Source organism: Numenius arquata, chromosome 10 (assembly GCF_964106895.1).
Source record: "Numenius arquata chromosome 10, bNumArq3.hap1.1, whole genome shotgun sequence".
NCBI lineage: Eukaryota > Metazoa > Chordata > Aves > Charadriiformes > Scolopacidae > Numenius > Numenius arquata.
This window is the reverse complement of record NC_133585.1, coordinates 4,186,854-4,201,098: the sequence shown is the minus strand read 5'-3', so window position 1 is coordinate 4,201,098 and position 14,245 is coordinate 4,186,854. Positions and strand designations below refer to the sequence as shown.

At 52.7% G+C, this 14,245-nt stretch overlaps 2 protein-coding genes across 2 annotated transcripts; one reads left to right on the top strand and one right to left on the bottom strand.

Moving 5' to 3' along the window:
• Positions 1-383: 383 nt before the first annotated feature.
• On the top strand, positions 384-6,043 carry FBXL15 (F-box and leucine rich repeat protein 15). Its single transcript, XM_074154247.1, has 4 exons — positions 384-425; positions 1,211-1,461; positions 2,211-2,713; positions 3,091-6,043. The coding sequence occupies exons 2-4, from the start codon at positions 1,279-1,281 to the stop codon at positions 3,278-3,280; spliced, it is 876 nt and encodes a 291-aa protein (XP_074010348.1). The 5' UTR covers positions 384-425; positions 1,211-1,278; the 3' UTR covers positions 3,281-6,043.
• CUEDC2 (CUE domain containing 2) lies at positions 4,734-11,363 on the bottom strand. The gene is made up of 8 exons (XM_074154248.1): positions 11,290-11,363; positions 10,344-10,487; positions 9,962-10,023; positions 8,455-8,588; positions 7,187-7,357; positions 6,896-6,957; positions 5,246-5,306; positions 4,734-4,880 (listed from the first exon to the last, which is right to left on the bottom strand). Exons 1-8 carry the CDS (start codon positions 11,361-11,363, stop codon positions 4,734-4,736), a joined length of 855 nt encoding a protein of 284 aa, XP_074010349.1.
• Positions 11,364-14,245: the final 2,882 nt, after the last annotated feature.

Sequence of the window (14,245 nt, the reverse complement as noted above, 5' to 3'; positions counted from 1 at the left end):
GGATCTGGTGTGCGCTGAGGGAATCGGGAAAACTGGGGAACTGGGACGGGCGGTGCGCACGGGGAGCTGGTCTACCGGGGCCGGTGTGAGCGCCGCGCTGCTGGGAACAGCCTGCGGGAGCCGCTGGGCCACCGGTGGGACTTGCGACCGCCGCTCCCGCTGGCCCACCCGCAGCGCCGCAGTCCCTCCCCGCCGCCCCGAGGGCTGCCGTTGCCCGGGGGCTCCCGCGCCGCCTCCCGCCCGGTCCCCGGTAACGCGCCCGCTGCCGCCGGGGCGAGGTAAGGCTGCGGGGCCGGGCGGGGAGGGGCGGGGCTGAGGCGGTGGGTACGCGCGCACTTCCGCCCGCCGGCGTGACGTCTTACCGGGACGCCGGCGTCGGGGGCGGGATCAGGCGCGGCTGTATGGAGCGGCCGGCGGAGCGGCAGGTACGGGGCCGGTGGCGGGGGACCGGGGCTTGGGGCTGCCGTCTCATCACGGGGTGCTGTGGGAAGGGGTGTTTCTGTGGAAGCTCCGGTGGGGCAGCCCGGGAACCGGGCCCGGGGGAGACGCTGGGGCTTGGGGGGCGGGGGGGGGAAAGGCCGCGGGCAAGGCCCGCCTTCAGCTGCCGGTTCTGCTGGGGCTGAGTGTCACCGCTGCCTCCAGCCGCGGCTCGGGGGGCTCCGGGCCACCGGCACCCTACTGCTCCTTCCCCGGCGCCAGCCCTTCCCCGCGCCGCCCGAGGCTGCGGCCTCATTTCTCCCGCTCCTCGGGGGGAGCGCTCTCGGGAGGGGGGGGGCGGGGGATCCCGGAGCCCTGTTGTCCCCCACGGGAAAGGGGCAGGTGCCTTCCCGCTCCCCCTCGCACGGTGCCCGAGTGGTTCGGCTCTGGATGCCGGGGACCAGCTGCCGGGTAGGGTGATGCTCGGAGGGGAAGGCTGGGCACAGCCACCGTGCGGGTGGTGCGGTCAGTGCCGCAGCCGTCACTTGCTGTCCTACCCTGCTGAGGGACAAGGGCTCCTTAAGGAACTGGTGGAAGGCTCCACCCCAGCTCTCTCCTGCAGGGCAGTGCAGGCGGGTGGACTCGAATGCCTGAGCAGTGAACATCCCGGGCTGGGGAGGAGGTGACGCAGGTGGCAAGTGCGTGCCCTGCTGGTGGCTAGCCGAGGGGTATTACCCTGTGGGCTGGCTGTGGGAGACGTGGCTGAGTCTTTGTTTCTGGCTGTTCCTCCTAGAGGCACCCGGCAGTAGGTGTGAGGTGATCTAGCCTGGCTTTCACCGTAGCCCGGCTCCCTGGTGTCTGATGATGAGTCTGACCCCCTCCAGGGGATGCCTCCTGGACCTGCCCTGGGAAGACATCTTGGTTCCCCATATCCTCTGTCATCTGCCACTGCAGCAGCTCCTGAGCCTGCAGAGGGTCAGCAAGTCGTTCCAGTCTCTCATCCAGCTCTACCTGGCCAACATGCGCTGCTTTGACTCAAGCCAGGTATTGGATGGCTCTGAGGCTGGGGGAGACACAGAGGTCCTACTGCTCTGGAGATAACAGGGGAGCATCTGACTATATGGGGAGAAGGAAGGCCCCAGCAAGGAGGCTGGTTTCTGCTCAGGAGCTCGGGTGTCAGACTGGACAGATGGGCTCAGGGAGGAGAGGCGGTGATTCAGGGCCCAGCAATGCCACTGTCTTTAGCAAGAGGCCTTGGGAGGAGTGAGCCTGGAAGCTCCACCTTGGCCATCATGGGGCACCAGCTGGCAGAAACACAAGCCAGCTCCAGAGCGGCACGGCCTGTTGGTCCTCACAGAGGTTGTGCAATAGGGTGGGTCTGATGAGAGATAAACTTTGTGCCTTGGTCTTGGGGAAAAGCTTGTGCAGACCCTCTTAGGGACTGCCTGGGACTTGGAAAGACAGGAGGAGCTGCTGTTCTGTGAGGGCACAGAGCGGTCTACCAAAGAGTCTTTGGAGAGCAGAGGTGTGGAGCTCATGAGGAGTGCATAAATGAAGGGGTGATGATGGGGGACAGCAAGGCCCAGAGCATCTCCTAGTTTCTGGCAATAGTGTTGGCATGAGGGGTGGAAAGCCTGATGGCATGGTTTGCCTGGGATGAGAAGAGGGTGGCTTTGGTCACCTCTCACAGTGGGCAAGAGGAGGGGAGAGAGAGTCTCTGGTGAGGATCAGGCTGAGCCAGGCTGATCTGAAATCCTAGGGAATGCCTCATTCTTCCTGGGTTCCCCACGCAGATCGGACCTGCCATCCCTAGAGCTGCTTTCGTTAACCTGCTGAAGGACAACGAGGTACTGCAGCAGCTGGCGCTCCAGAACTGCTCCGACTGGCTGACGGACAGGGAGCTGCTCCCGGTCATCGGGCAGAACCACCACCTCCACCACATCCAGCTGAAGGGCTGTGCTCAGCTCAGTCGCCATGCCCTGGTGGCCATCTCGCTGAGCTGTCCCAACCTGCGCCGCCTCTCCCTGGCTCACTGCGAGTGGGTGGACAGCCTGTCCCTGCGCAGCCTGGCCGACCACTGCAAGGCGCTGGAGGCTGTGGACCTGACGGCCTGTCGCCAGCTGAAGGACGAGGCCATCTGCTACCTAGTGCAGAAGTGCAGCAGGCTCAAGTCCCTGTCGCTGGCTGTCAACGCCAACGTGGGCGACGTGGCGGTCGAGGAGATTGCCAAGTGCTGCCCCGAGCTGGAGCATCTGGACCTCACGGGGTGTCTGCGAGTCAAGAATGACTCCATCAGGTACTGAGCGATGTGAGGAGCTGGGGAGGGGACGGCAGGTGTCTGGGGTTGGGAGAGGAAGAGAAACGGAGAGGAAAAGTCAGATTTCCTCATGCTGAAAGCAATGAGAGCTCAGTCTCGGGGAGAAGCCACTGGCAGGCCTTTCAGGAGAGGCACCGCGTGCTACTAACAGCGAATTCCCCAGGATGTCACAGAGGGTAGGTCTGGGGTCCGACTGTGTCCTTTGAGTGTCTTTCAGGCCATCAGGGCATTGTTCCTAAAGGGTGGTGCATGTGTGGCACAGTCGTGAGCGCTGGGCTGCTGGGAGTAGAGAAGAGGGTGCGTGGTGCACTCAGGAGCCCTGGCTTGCAACCTGCGCGTGCTCTCTTTCTTGGCAGGGTCCTGGCAGAGTATTGTCCCAAGCTGCGCTCGCTGAAGGTGAAGCATTGCCACAACGTGGCCGAGTCCAGCCTGAGCGTCCTCCGAAGCCGTGGGGTGGAGCTGGACGTGGAGCCTCCGCTGCAGAGGGCTCTCGTTCTCCTGCAGGACGTGGTTGGCTTCGCCCCTTTCATCAACCTCCAGATCTAGAACTGCTGCTGCCAGGGACGAGGGGGGCGGGGGGAACTGACGTGATGCTGGGATCCTGGGAGGATGCCAGAATCGGCTGCTACGGAGACGTGCAGAGGGAGAGGTCGGTCCTGTTGGCCAGGCTGGCCCGAGCGGGGCTCACTCTTTCCTCTGGGACTGGGTGTTCGTGAGAGGGCTTCGTTGGTGCCTCCAGGGAAAGTAACTCCCTCTGCAGTGGCGCGGAGACAGTGACTTGCAGGGACACCATGGTGCTGAACAGGCCTTGGCCAGGCCAGCTAATAGATAGGATTTATTATTTGTTGTATTTTAAATCTCTAAGCGGCAGCTGTCCAGAGAGCAGGAGGGTGTTTCGTGAGGACTGTCCCCTGGGGTGGGTGTGCAGGACATGCCAGCAGAGCTGCAGAACAAACCAGGCCAGCTGGAGCAGAAAGGAGAAAAGCCTCCAGCCCTCCTCTTGGGAGAGGGCAGGCCCCTCTGGGCTCTGGGAGGAGGGCAGAGCGAGCCCAGCTCCAGCCTGCGGCCACTGGCCAGCCTGGCACCGAAGGGCTGGCATGTCCCTGGTGTAGGCAGTGTGTCTGTCCAGGCCTAGGGCGCTGGTTTAGGCTGGTGCAAGGTGGGAGTTGTTCCCCCCCAAAACACGCTCCGCTTTGGCAGAAAATGCCAAAACTGGCTGTGCCGTCACCAAAAGCAGTTGGTCATTGCCATTTGTTTCTTCCAGCTTCTGACTTAGCATTTCGGTAGCGCCCAGGCCTGCTGCTATGTCCCGCTCCGTGTCGTGTGGCTGGAGCTTTGGCACTCAACAGTGGTGACAAGTGGCAGCAGCCCTGGCCATGCTGTTCAGCTGGAGTTTGCGGAGCGCTGCAGGTCGTGCTGGCAAGGAGAGCCTGGTTTTGGTCTGGAGTTCAGCCTTATCCCTTGTATCCCCTAGGTGGTTAACCAAAGAGCAGCCACATCTTGTGGTGAATGTGATAAAGAGGGTAATTGGGGAAGACACGATGACCCAGCTCCTATCTTTGTCCCCAGGAGGGATTGCAGGTGATGTCCTTAAAGCATGTGCATGCTCTGGCTGAACTACACACAAACTCACATCATCTTTATTAACACTGGCACTCAATTTAAAGCAACAGTGCACACAGATTTGTAAAAAGCTTGCTGCAAAAGCACAAGCCACATCTTAGATCTAAAAATGTCCCATGCAAGGAATAGCAGAGAATGCCCAGGCCCCAAAGAGCCGCTGCGGTGTGCCCCTGGGGGCAGAGGGACAGCTACGCAAGGATACAAGGCTCCTCCTTGTCACCTCAGTTAGTTGAGGAAGCTGAAAGCGGTGTGCTGGCTCCCAGGTTAGTTCCAGTTACTGGCAGGTGGAGGAGGCCCCCTCATCCCTAGTGCCATGTGTCCATCCTGCCCTGCCTGGCCGGTGAGGTGGAAGTTGAAGAGCAGGAGGACCTGGTTGTCAGTGGAACTTGTACTTCCTGGCTGGTTTGAGGCTGATGTAGGTTCTCTTCATCTCCTCGCTCTCAGGCTTTTTGATATCTTTGTACCTCTCTCCCTTGGTACTCACCACCTGGTTATCGATGTAGCGGATCAACTTCTTGGGAGCCTGGAAAGACATTAACACCAAGTGGATGGACAGCCATGCTAGTTGGGAGAGGGGACAAGAAGCTGCAGAGCTGTGCTCTGGGGGGGATGGGTGCAGGAAGACTGAGGTGGGCTGGAATCTTGGCCAAAACTGGGAAGGAAGCTGTGTGATGGTGGAGGAGCAGGAGCCGTGCTAATGAGGAATGGTACAAACTGACAGACCCTGCAGCACCTTAAGCTACTCTTCCCTCTTTGCTGACTGGTGGGGTCTGTGAATGGTCCTTGCCTTTGGCCTGTCCCTTTGCTCTTTGGACTCGCAGCCTGATTTTTAAACCTTGTCACCAAAGGACATTCAAAGTGCCGGTGAGCTGGGACGGCTCTTCTTACCTCTTTGGGTGGAGCCGGCCGATGTGTTTTCTGATCGTCTGCGCTATCCACCATCATGTATCTGGAACACAAGAAGCATTTAGTGAACACCGCAGCCTGGGGCTATTCACGGTCTGTGTCTTCTCCCCTGGCTGGCTTGTGGCCATGCAACACGTCCTACTTGCCTAGATTGCAGCTAGGAGCACTTAACATTCCCCTATGGATCAAACGGGCAAGAAGCGTGTCATCCTTGTGGTGAGAATCCAGCAGGATTCTCCTGGAGTAACATCCTTGGCCGTATGCGAAGGGTATTGAAAACTCGGGCTGTTGAGACTGTCGAAAGCCCCTGCAGAACTGAGAGAGGTGACGAGGCCTGGTGTGCTCTGCCGTTGGGACAGCTCTGCTCCTTCTCAGCCCGAGCGATGGCAGCCAAAGGAGACAGAGGTGAGATTGCAGGACCAAGCTGGCTGCTTCTACCCTGAAGATACGGTGTTCCTTTCACACTCCACCTACTACTTGACTACGAAACAGGTATGTGCTGGAAGCAGCTTCCTAAAAGCATCACCTCGTTCCCTGTGTGACTGAAACGTCAGGGCCCAAGCACTTGCTTGCTCTACTGCTGAGTTACTACTCTTGAGACTTTGGTGCTGATTTAATAGGGGGACAGCACAGCTGACCATGACTTCTCCCTCAGTAGCTAATATAGTCGTTCCTGTGTATCTTCAGCTATGGTGATCTGCTCTCTGTACCTGTGCTTGAGTGATGTTTAAAGTACAGGATGTTGCCAAAATGTCATTAAAGTAAAATTCCCAGAAACGTAACTGGCAGCTGGTGCTTTTTTTTGTTCCCTGACAAGCCTGCACAGGAGACGGGCAAGGACAGGGATTGCTAATTCTGCCTGGATACCATTCTGCCTTATCTTCCTGAGCCCGTCGGCTGTTTATTCTGTCACTGGGGAGGATGTAAAGTGGTGGGAAAGATGTGGATGGATAGACACAGGGAATCTGCACACTCACAGGAGGATACTCGTGAAAGCTGAGATCTTAAAGTGGATCGATAGAACCACACTGTGCTATTGAGAATTAAATGCTTTTGGAAATGAATAAGAGGTAAACCAATCTAAAGCCATTTTCATTCTCAAGAAGTCCATAGGGGGACTTTAGAGAGGTTTCTTTAAATGCATTGAATTCACACCTTCAGCAACTGAGATTTAATCTTCCCACTGCTGCTGTACAAGCAGTCTCTTAAAGATATCTTTAGCCTTGTTTGGACTGTCTCCAAGGATGGAGGTATGAATGAATTGCTGTAGTTCTACATGGCACCTGAGCTGCAGCATGATGTTTGTACCTTGAACCTTTAACCAGGACTCACACCATATCTGTAGGAGGCTGAAACCTCACAAACAGCCAGCGCTGTCACCCAGCTGCGGCAGGTAACCTGTTTCTGTGCCAGAGCTCTAAAAGAAACCCAAAACTGGTTTCTTCCCACCTGATGATTGTATTTGTGCTTAGACGTGTTCAGCTATACCCAAATCAGCTTCAGGACATCCTTTCTAAGCGTTGTACACCCCAAGTTCTTTTCAGACCACATCATTGTCATTCTGACCTTCCCCAAACTGCCCCCTCCTTTACTGGGAGGAGAATAAAGGGTTCTTTGCTTCTGGGTACTTACTTCTCTAGAATAACCTGTTTTAGTTCCTCATGGTTGGGCGCTCTGCGGGGCCGGGCCAGTTCCTGGGAGGAGACAAGGCAGGTGTGTGAGTAGCACAACACGTGGGGTGTATAGCTCCCCCACCCCGCTAGCTCAGGTGCAGCACTCCAAACCCCTGGGGAAAGGGGGTGCCAGCCACAGCTCTGCTGTGGGAAGTTCCTGCCGTCAAAGAGGACAGCTGGGACACCCGCGTGCGTCCCTGAGCTCTGCCCTGTTCCTTGGCCCGCTGCCACGCAGCTCAGAGTACAGTACCTTCACACTCGCACCTGCTGGGCCAATTTCCACCTTCTCTTCCACAATTAACTGCACGGCCTCCTCCAAGTTCCCCAAGGCCATGGCGAGTGCCTTCTCTGCCTGGCTCACGGTACAAGCTGGGAACATCTCCAGGAGCAGCTCCACCCCATCTTTCAAGTCATTGCCTTCCTAGTTGGAGCAAGAGACAGAGGTAAGTTGCGGATACAGTAAGGAGAGGGCTATTTAAAAGGGCGTCTCTGGTTTTGTGTTGTCAGGAAATTCAGCTTGCCCTTGGCTGAAGGTTCTCTCTCGTTACAAGCGTGACTAAATCCCATTCCTGAAGCTAACAGGGGATTGTATCTTTGCAAGGCCAAAGCATCGCTCTTCCTAATCTCCTCCCCCTGTATTTCAACGTTCTTTAAAGTAGGGCTGCTGTGAGCTGGCTCATCTGTGTGGCCACGCTATGTGTCTAACTTAGGAGTGAGCTTTCTGGATGCTGCGGCACAAATGCTTGAACTCCCGCTCACCTTGTGCAGTTCTATGTGCTTTGATCAGAAAGGAAAGGGACTGTTAAGCACAGTGACCTGAGGCTGCATCAGAAGGTGGCGCAGCAGCAGCATTTGGACACAAGATAATTGTGCCGCGGAGCAGGAAGAGATCAGTGCTGGAGAAACAGCGAGCAGAGCGTGAGGGAAGGAGGTGGGGGGCATCTGTCAGGTGCTGCAGGACCAGGACCGCTGGGCCAGTGACTCAGTGCTGTACATAGCTCAATGAGTGCACAGCACAGGTCACCGAGGGAGGGACCGGCGTCTTCGGGACCAACACCCAGACGCAACTGCTTGCTGTGCAGATACGGCATGATAGCTGGGGAGAAAGAAACGGCAATCCAGCTCAAACTGTGGAGTGAGGCTGGGGGGAACAGGGTGAAGCGGGGTGGAACCTGGCTAGTGCTGCAGAGGCATCCCTGTCGTGCTGCTCTGGGATCTCTGAGGGCATCGGGACAGGCTCCCTCAACCATCACTCTGGCTCATCCTTTCCAGTGGCTGGAAAGGATGAGCCAGACCGATGGTTCATACTCTTCTGTCAGCATGTAATTTGCTTTTTCCACTTACTGACACAGTCTTTCTCAGGCCATACAATGGAGGAGATCACAGACACCAGCGATGCTGTGTCACGGCCTATGCTGTGGTTCCTTCCAGAGCCAGAAAATACCCTCGGGTGGTGCTGGTAGGCTAGTGCTGGGTGACTGTCCCCAGTGCTCCTGCTTCTCTGTGTGGTGCTTATACCTGGGCCCCAGCTCCGTCTCCTGGAGTAAACAGCCTTTCCCCGTTGCATGCTCCAGCTCCAGGCTCCTGGCCCTTGGTCAGGTCTTCAGAGGGTGCTTCGCTCCTGCTTTCCACAGCCTTTTGGCCACGTTTTTCTTAAAGACATAGTGATATCTCCTGAGAATAGTCCTGAAAAGACTAAAGCTCTGTGCTTTCTGTTGGCATTAGATTGCTAGTGCATTGTGTGCCAAAGCAAAATCCCTTCTTAAGTGACAAGACTGGGAAGCACTACTGTTCCTCCTGCCCTTGGTGGGGAGAGCTGCAGTTCTGCTCACACTGACCTGCAGGAAGGCAGCACAAACGCACACTGCAGTGCCCAAGTGCTGCATTTCCAGCCTTTACTGGACATGGGCTGCTTGCAAATTCAATTCTACCTGTCAATTTTCAGTGCTCGAGTGCTTTGGCTGTAGATACCTACAGTATTTGTGTTACATTTCTAAGAATTCCCTAGTGTTTGCTCTAACTTTCAACTAAGGTGTGGGTTTGATTTTAAATTTGGGAATACACTCTGGTAGTCCCCAGGCTGTATGTGAGCCAGCACATCCTGTCATCAGGTTACTCTTTACAGGCTCTTTCTGTGTCACTTTTAAGAAGAATCATTTCACCTCTGTTCCCTCCTCTCTAAAACTGGGATAGTGCTGTCTTTCCACGCTCTGGCTATATCAGGATCCTGAAAGGGCAGGATGCAGGGGACTAGAGCAGATTTAGTCAAGTTCAAGAAAGCAGCGAGTAGAAGACAGGACTGTCAGTTCTACGCTCTGTAGCCTTCATGTAAGACAGCAGTGATGTTACTAGATAAACAAAATCCAGACTGGTGTGTCCTGAAAGCTTTAATATCCAGACACACCTTTGGGACTGATTAATAGAGCAATCCAGCTGATCTGTGAGTCCTGAGGTTAGAAAGGGCCACTGTGACAGCACAGTCTCCTGCAGTCCTGCATAGCGCAAGCCAGAGCACGTCATTGCTGATCTTGCGTCTGTGCCAGGGTTCATGGGTGAAATGGGAAGTGAGCTTGGAGGATGCGTAAAGTCTGGAAGTGACACACATAATCAGCTGGATTGTCTATTTGATGATACACATGGGGTGCCCAGTGCTAGTGTCACTTAGGCAGAGGCAGGCAGAAATCCCCACTTCCAGAATTAACCTACAGTAGATTTTCAACAAGCAGCCCTGTATCTGCTATTTTTTCCTTATTACTATGGATTTTATCTCAACAGAGGTGTTTGGAGATCTCATCAACTGTTTTGGACAGTATTCCATATGACTCAAACCTCCCATGTATTGATATCAGAAACCTGCCTGAATATTAGGAAAAAAAACCATCAGTCAATTCAGGCTACGTTACGAGATCCTAACTGTGGCAAACAAGACTCTGTTCTATCCTGTGACGTTGCTCAACTCCAAACACTAGACTGAAAACATGCACAGAGTATACCTTCTTGTGCTGAAATTGTGTGTGTAACTCACCTTTGTTGCGAGCTTCACCAAGCCTTTCTGAGAGGGAGAACATCATTTCACAAACATCCTCACTGCAAGAGACAGAAGCTGTATAATTAGTGTGAGGAATAAAAGCAGTAGCCTATCCTACTTGGCTACCTCTTCATAGAAAGACAAGGCTTGATGGGAAGGCCAGTAACATAAACTGGTATTTCAGATGGCCAAAGACGTACTTGCAGACTATAGTGGGATCACCATCTGTGTATTCAGGCAAAGACTTAATCATAACGGCATGGGTTTGGTACTAAGACATCTTCAACTGGGTATAAAAAAAGACTTTATGGTACTGAGAGGCTTGGGTCCAAGCCCCCAGCATGTGGCATGCACATACAAAGCAGCAACCTTCACATACCTGTGGATTTCTGCAAAACCAGGGATATACGCCTCCATCATTTCCACAAAGGTGTCCATGTCGAAAGTCTCCTCGGAGGACTCTGGTGAGCCCAGCTCTTCCAGGACACCCGTGATATAAGAGAAGAAAACATCATCCATCCCACTAGAGACAGAGAGAACACAGGACATGGCAGCAGGGTCAACAGGCCTGTTTTTTCTCTTTCTCTCCATTCCCTCTAACCTTGTGTCTAATGTAGCAGCAGAAGGACCTATGTGGAGTGTATCTTGTGGGCAGATGCCACCAGTAAAGCCAGGTAGCAGGTGGTCAGTAGTCAAGTGGGAAGCATTTACAGATAAAATACTGCATGGGCAGCACTGAACGAAAGCCCCAGCGTGTGCCCAGAGGCTGCGCTCCTGTAGGTGCTTCAGCTGAGCTATCCCAAATATTCTAAGTGTTCAAACTCTGACTTTTCTATGCTGACTGGTGTTTCAGGGGCGGTCATCGTATTCTGTCAAGTTGCAATTTCTATGGAATGCAGAGTTCTCTGCTTGCTGCTCTCCACACTGGTGTCAATGCTGCCACCAGCTGCTGTGCTCCAGCATCAAGGTGGCTGTGTCTCTGCACACAGACAGAGTTCAAAATAGGGAGAGCCCTGACAAAGCATTCTGCTGCTCAGAAAGCCCTTTGGGAGCACTGTGGAATGAAGGGAATCCCATATTCTAATGTGTATTACTGAACAGGAAATTAATCATCCTGGTCGTCAAAGAAATGACATTGCTAGATTACAATGCTAAACGATAGTTGTTCAAGCATTCTCAACGGAGCCTGTGCAAATTACCTGCATCCTGAATCTGACTTAAGAAAAAGCAACACAAAGTACAGGAAAGCTACAGAGTTCAATATAATGTGTAGAGGAACAATTAATGCAGAGTTCAAGCCATTGGATCTTCTTATCTCAACATACCTGAGGTCTGCTGCAGGGCTGTGGGACTGGATGAAGCGTGTCAGTGTGTCTCGAATGATTTTTTCAAGCTCCATGTCTTTCTAAACCTTTCGCTCTAAAAAAAAAAAAAAAAGGAAGAAAAAGAAAACTCCCAGTAATTTCAAAGGCAAGAAGTAGATAAAAATATCAAGAATATTAAAAGGTAGGCAGGGTATAGGCAAGTGTGCTTTTCCCATCAGAACAATTCACAAACTCCTCCGAAATGTCTTGTCATCCCTGGGTAAAAGCAGGCAAAGATATCTGCAAAAAGCAGCAGTGTGAGGATCCACTGGAAATACCAGCCTAAAGCAGCCCAGTATCTTGGGCCCCTCTTGCTCCTGTTGATGCCGGCAGTGTGCAGCTGTACTGTACACTTAAAATGTCCCCTCCAGGAAGCAAAGCTGGAAATGCAGATGTGTCCAGCTGTAGGACTTCAGAGACACCTCCTGAGCTGGAACGCTGCGCTGTCCGGCGAGGAAGCAGTGGGTTTGCATGCTCAGTGCAGAAAGGGATGGACCTTCCAGCTAAGAGCGATTGCAGCTGATGCTTGGACTTGGGAACGAGTGGGAGGAAGGGTAATGCCTCCTGAAGAAAGGACAACCTAAAGCATATTTTACAGGGAAATACCAAGCAGGGCACAGACAACTAGTCTGCCGGCCAAAATATCAAAGGTCTGCAGGTCAGGCATGGACGGCCAGTGGAATCCTGCCCAAACAGGAGCCCGTTGTTGTGCTCGGTAAATGAGCCATTCTGCAGTTGATGCAACTGCAACAAGGGGCACTTGATAACCCAAAACTCAGGGGAGTTCTAAGAATCACAGAGCTCCTACAGAAGCAATAGCAGAGCGGGGCTGCCCACAGCCCTCCTTCAGCTATCAGTACTGGGCCTGGAGTGAAATGGGTGTAGAAAAGTCATTCCTTAACCATTCCTTACCCCCAGGGTCTACAAAGCTGCTGGGTGGAGAAACTCCTGGTGTAAGCACAGAGTTCTCCCGAGGAAGGAAACTAGCCCTGCATATAGAGAAACTGATGTGATCATTGGCCAGAGAGCTTCCAAAGGTCACCATGCTCCCACCACTACAGCTGCTTCATTCCAGCCACACTAGGACCTGACCCGTTTTGTTGGACACAGAACTTGTGGAGGAGTTGTGTGGGTTGCTGAGACCCAATTTCCATGTTCCCATGGGAATCAAAAAGACTTGGCATTTCCCAAGAGAAGGCTTCCAGAGTGAGCAGGATAGGAACGAAACCACCCCATGACACTCAGCACTGCTCTTGGCAGGACCTAGAGAGAACCAAAGCCCAGCAGCCTGTTGGCAGGTCCATCTGCAATCTCAGGGCCCATTCAAGCTCTGCACTGCAGTTGGCCACCACTGCAGGTTTGTGGCTGGCCCAGGGAGCACACCCAAGCCAGCCAGACCTGCCCCTGACTATGGCCACATTGAGACTCTAAGGATATTGAGGACTCTTGATACTGAGGGAGAAAGCTGTGACAGAGGCTTATGCAAAAGGGCTCTGATGGGTATATAGGATCCCACATTGCATCTCCTTGCAGTGATTCCCCATCAAACATTCCCAGTCTGTGCTCTTCTGCTCTTCAGGGCTTTGAACAGGTTTTGCTCCCTTACGGACCACCTCTGACTGAATCCCTGTGTCAGTGCCATTCAGGGAGACAAATACGGAAAGAACCTCACAGCAGCAGGACGCAAACATTGAGAAATATAGAAGAGCTGCCCCAATCTTCACTGTGTTGAAAGCTAAACACAAAAGCCACCTCATCACCTTAACTTTCCTTCAGCTACTATTAGTATCAACCCTCCCACTGATCTAGATCCAGTAACTGAAGAAAAAACCCTTCTTTACACATGCCTCTCACTTGAGGAAATGAACAGTAAGTTAAAAATGCCGTACCTCTGTATGACCAACATACATGTATTCAACGACAGCATGTGCAAAAACAGCCAGAGGAAGGCATCATCAGAAAGGATTATTTGTTTGCTGTTTCTGTCTTAAGCTAAAAAATTTATTTGCCTCCTGTAATTTCAACTAGAAAATCCCCATTTCGCAGCATTAAAGGAAAACAACAACCAGACTTTTTCAGGTAGGAGCTTTTCACGCAAACACCCAAAGAGAGCTCCTGAGCTGCTTTTATTTTTCAGCCTCACCAGGATACTTTGCTTGTGCTTTTCTCACTTTTGCAGATGTCGTGGCCTGCATGTGTGGAAGCTGGATGTAAAAACACCCACGTGTAAAAACACCTTCCCGCTGCCCACTTGTAGTTTCTGTGCATTTTTTTGTGTTCTCTAGTGGTGTGACAGAACCAGGTTTATCTTTGTAACACACACAGCAAGAAAAAGGTGAGCTTTGTTCTATTCTTCTCAGACATCAAAAAGCCAATGACAAGATTCTGAATCTCACTGTTGTCAAGAATACTGCCCTAAGCAGCACATTTTCCATTTTAAGCTGGATCTGCAGCAAATGCTGGCAACCAGGCCCCCTGAACTTGCAGGTACAAGAGAAGTAATTTTCTTTTTTACAGAAATCAAGGATGGGAAATCAACATAAAGCAGTGAAAATGTTCTTACTACAGTCAGTACTATCAAGAAGAATGCTTATTTCCTTCTTCCTCAGAGTCTTTGTGACATCCTGGGATCTGGAAGTCTAAAAGATTTTGTCCATTTCTATGAAAGAGACCAATATTCTATAAGAGATAACTGTATAGTAACCAATAACATTTCCTGACAACCCAATTACCTGAACAACAGAGCACAATTCACCATGTCAAAGGCACTTTTGTGAGGTCCATAAATTAGCTGCTGGTAATTTATTCTGATCAATAGAACAGGCAAAGTCACTCATCTCCTTAATCAAAGGCACTTGCAGGCAAGTGTCAGACTGGGACAAGAGAAACACAGAAAAAGATAATTCAGCAACAGGAG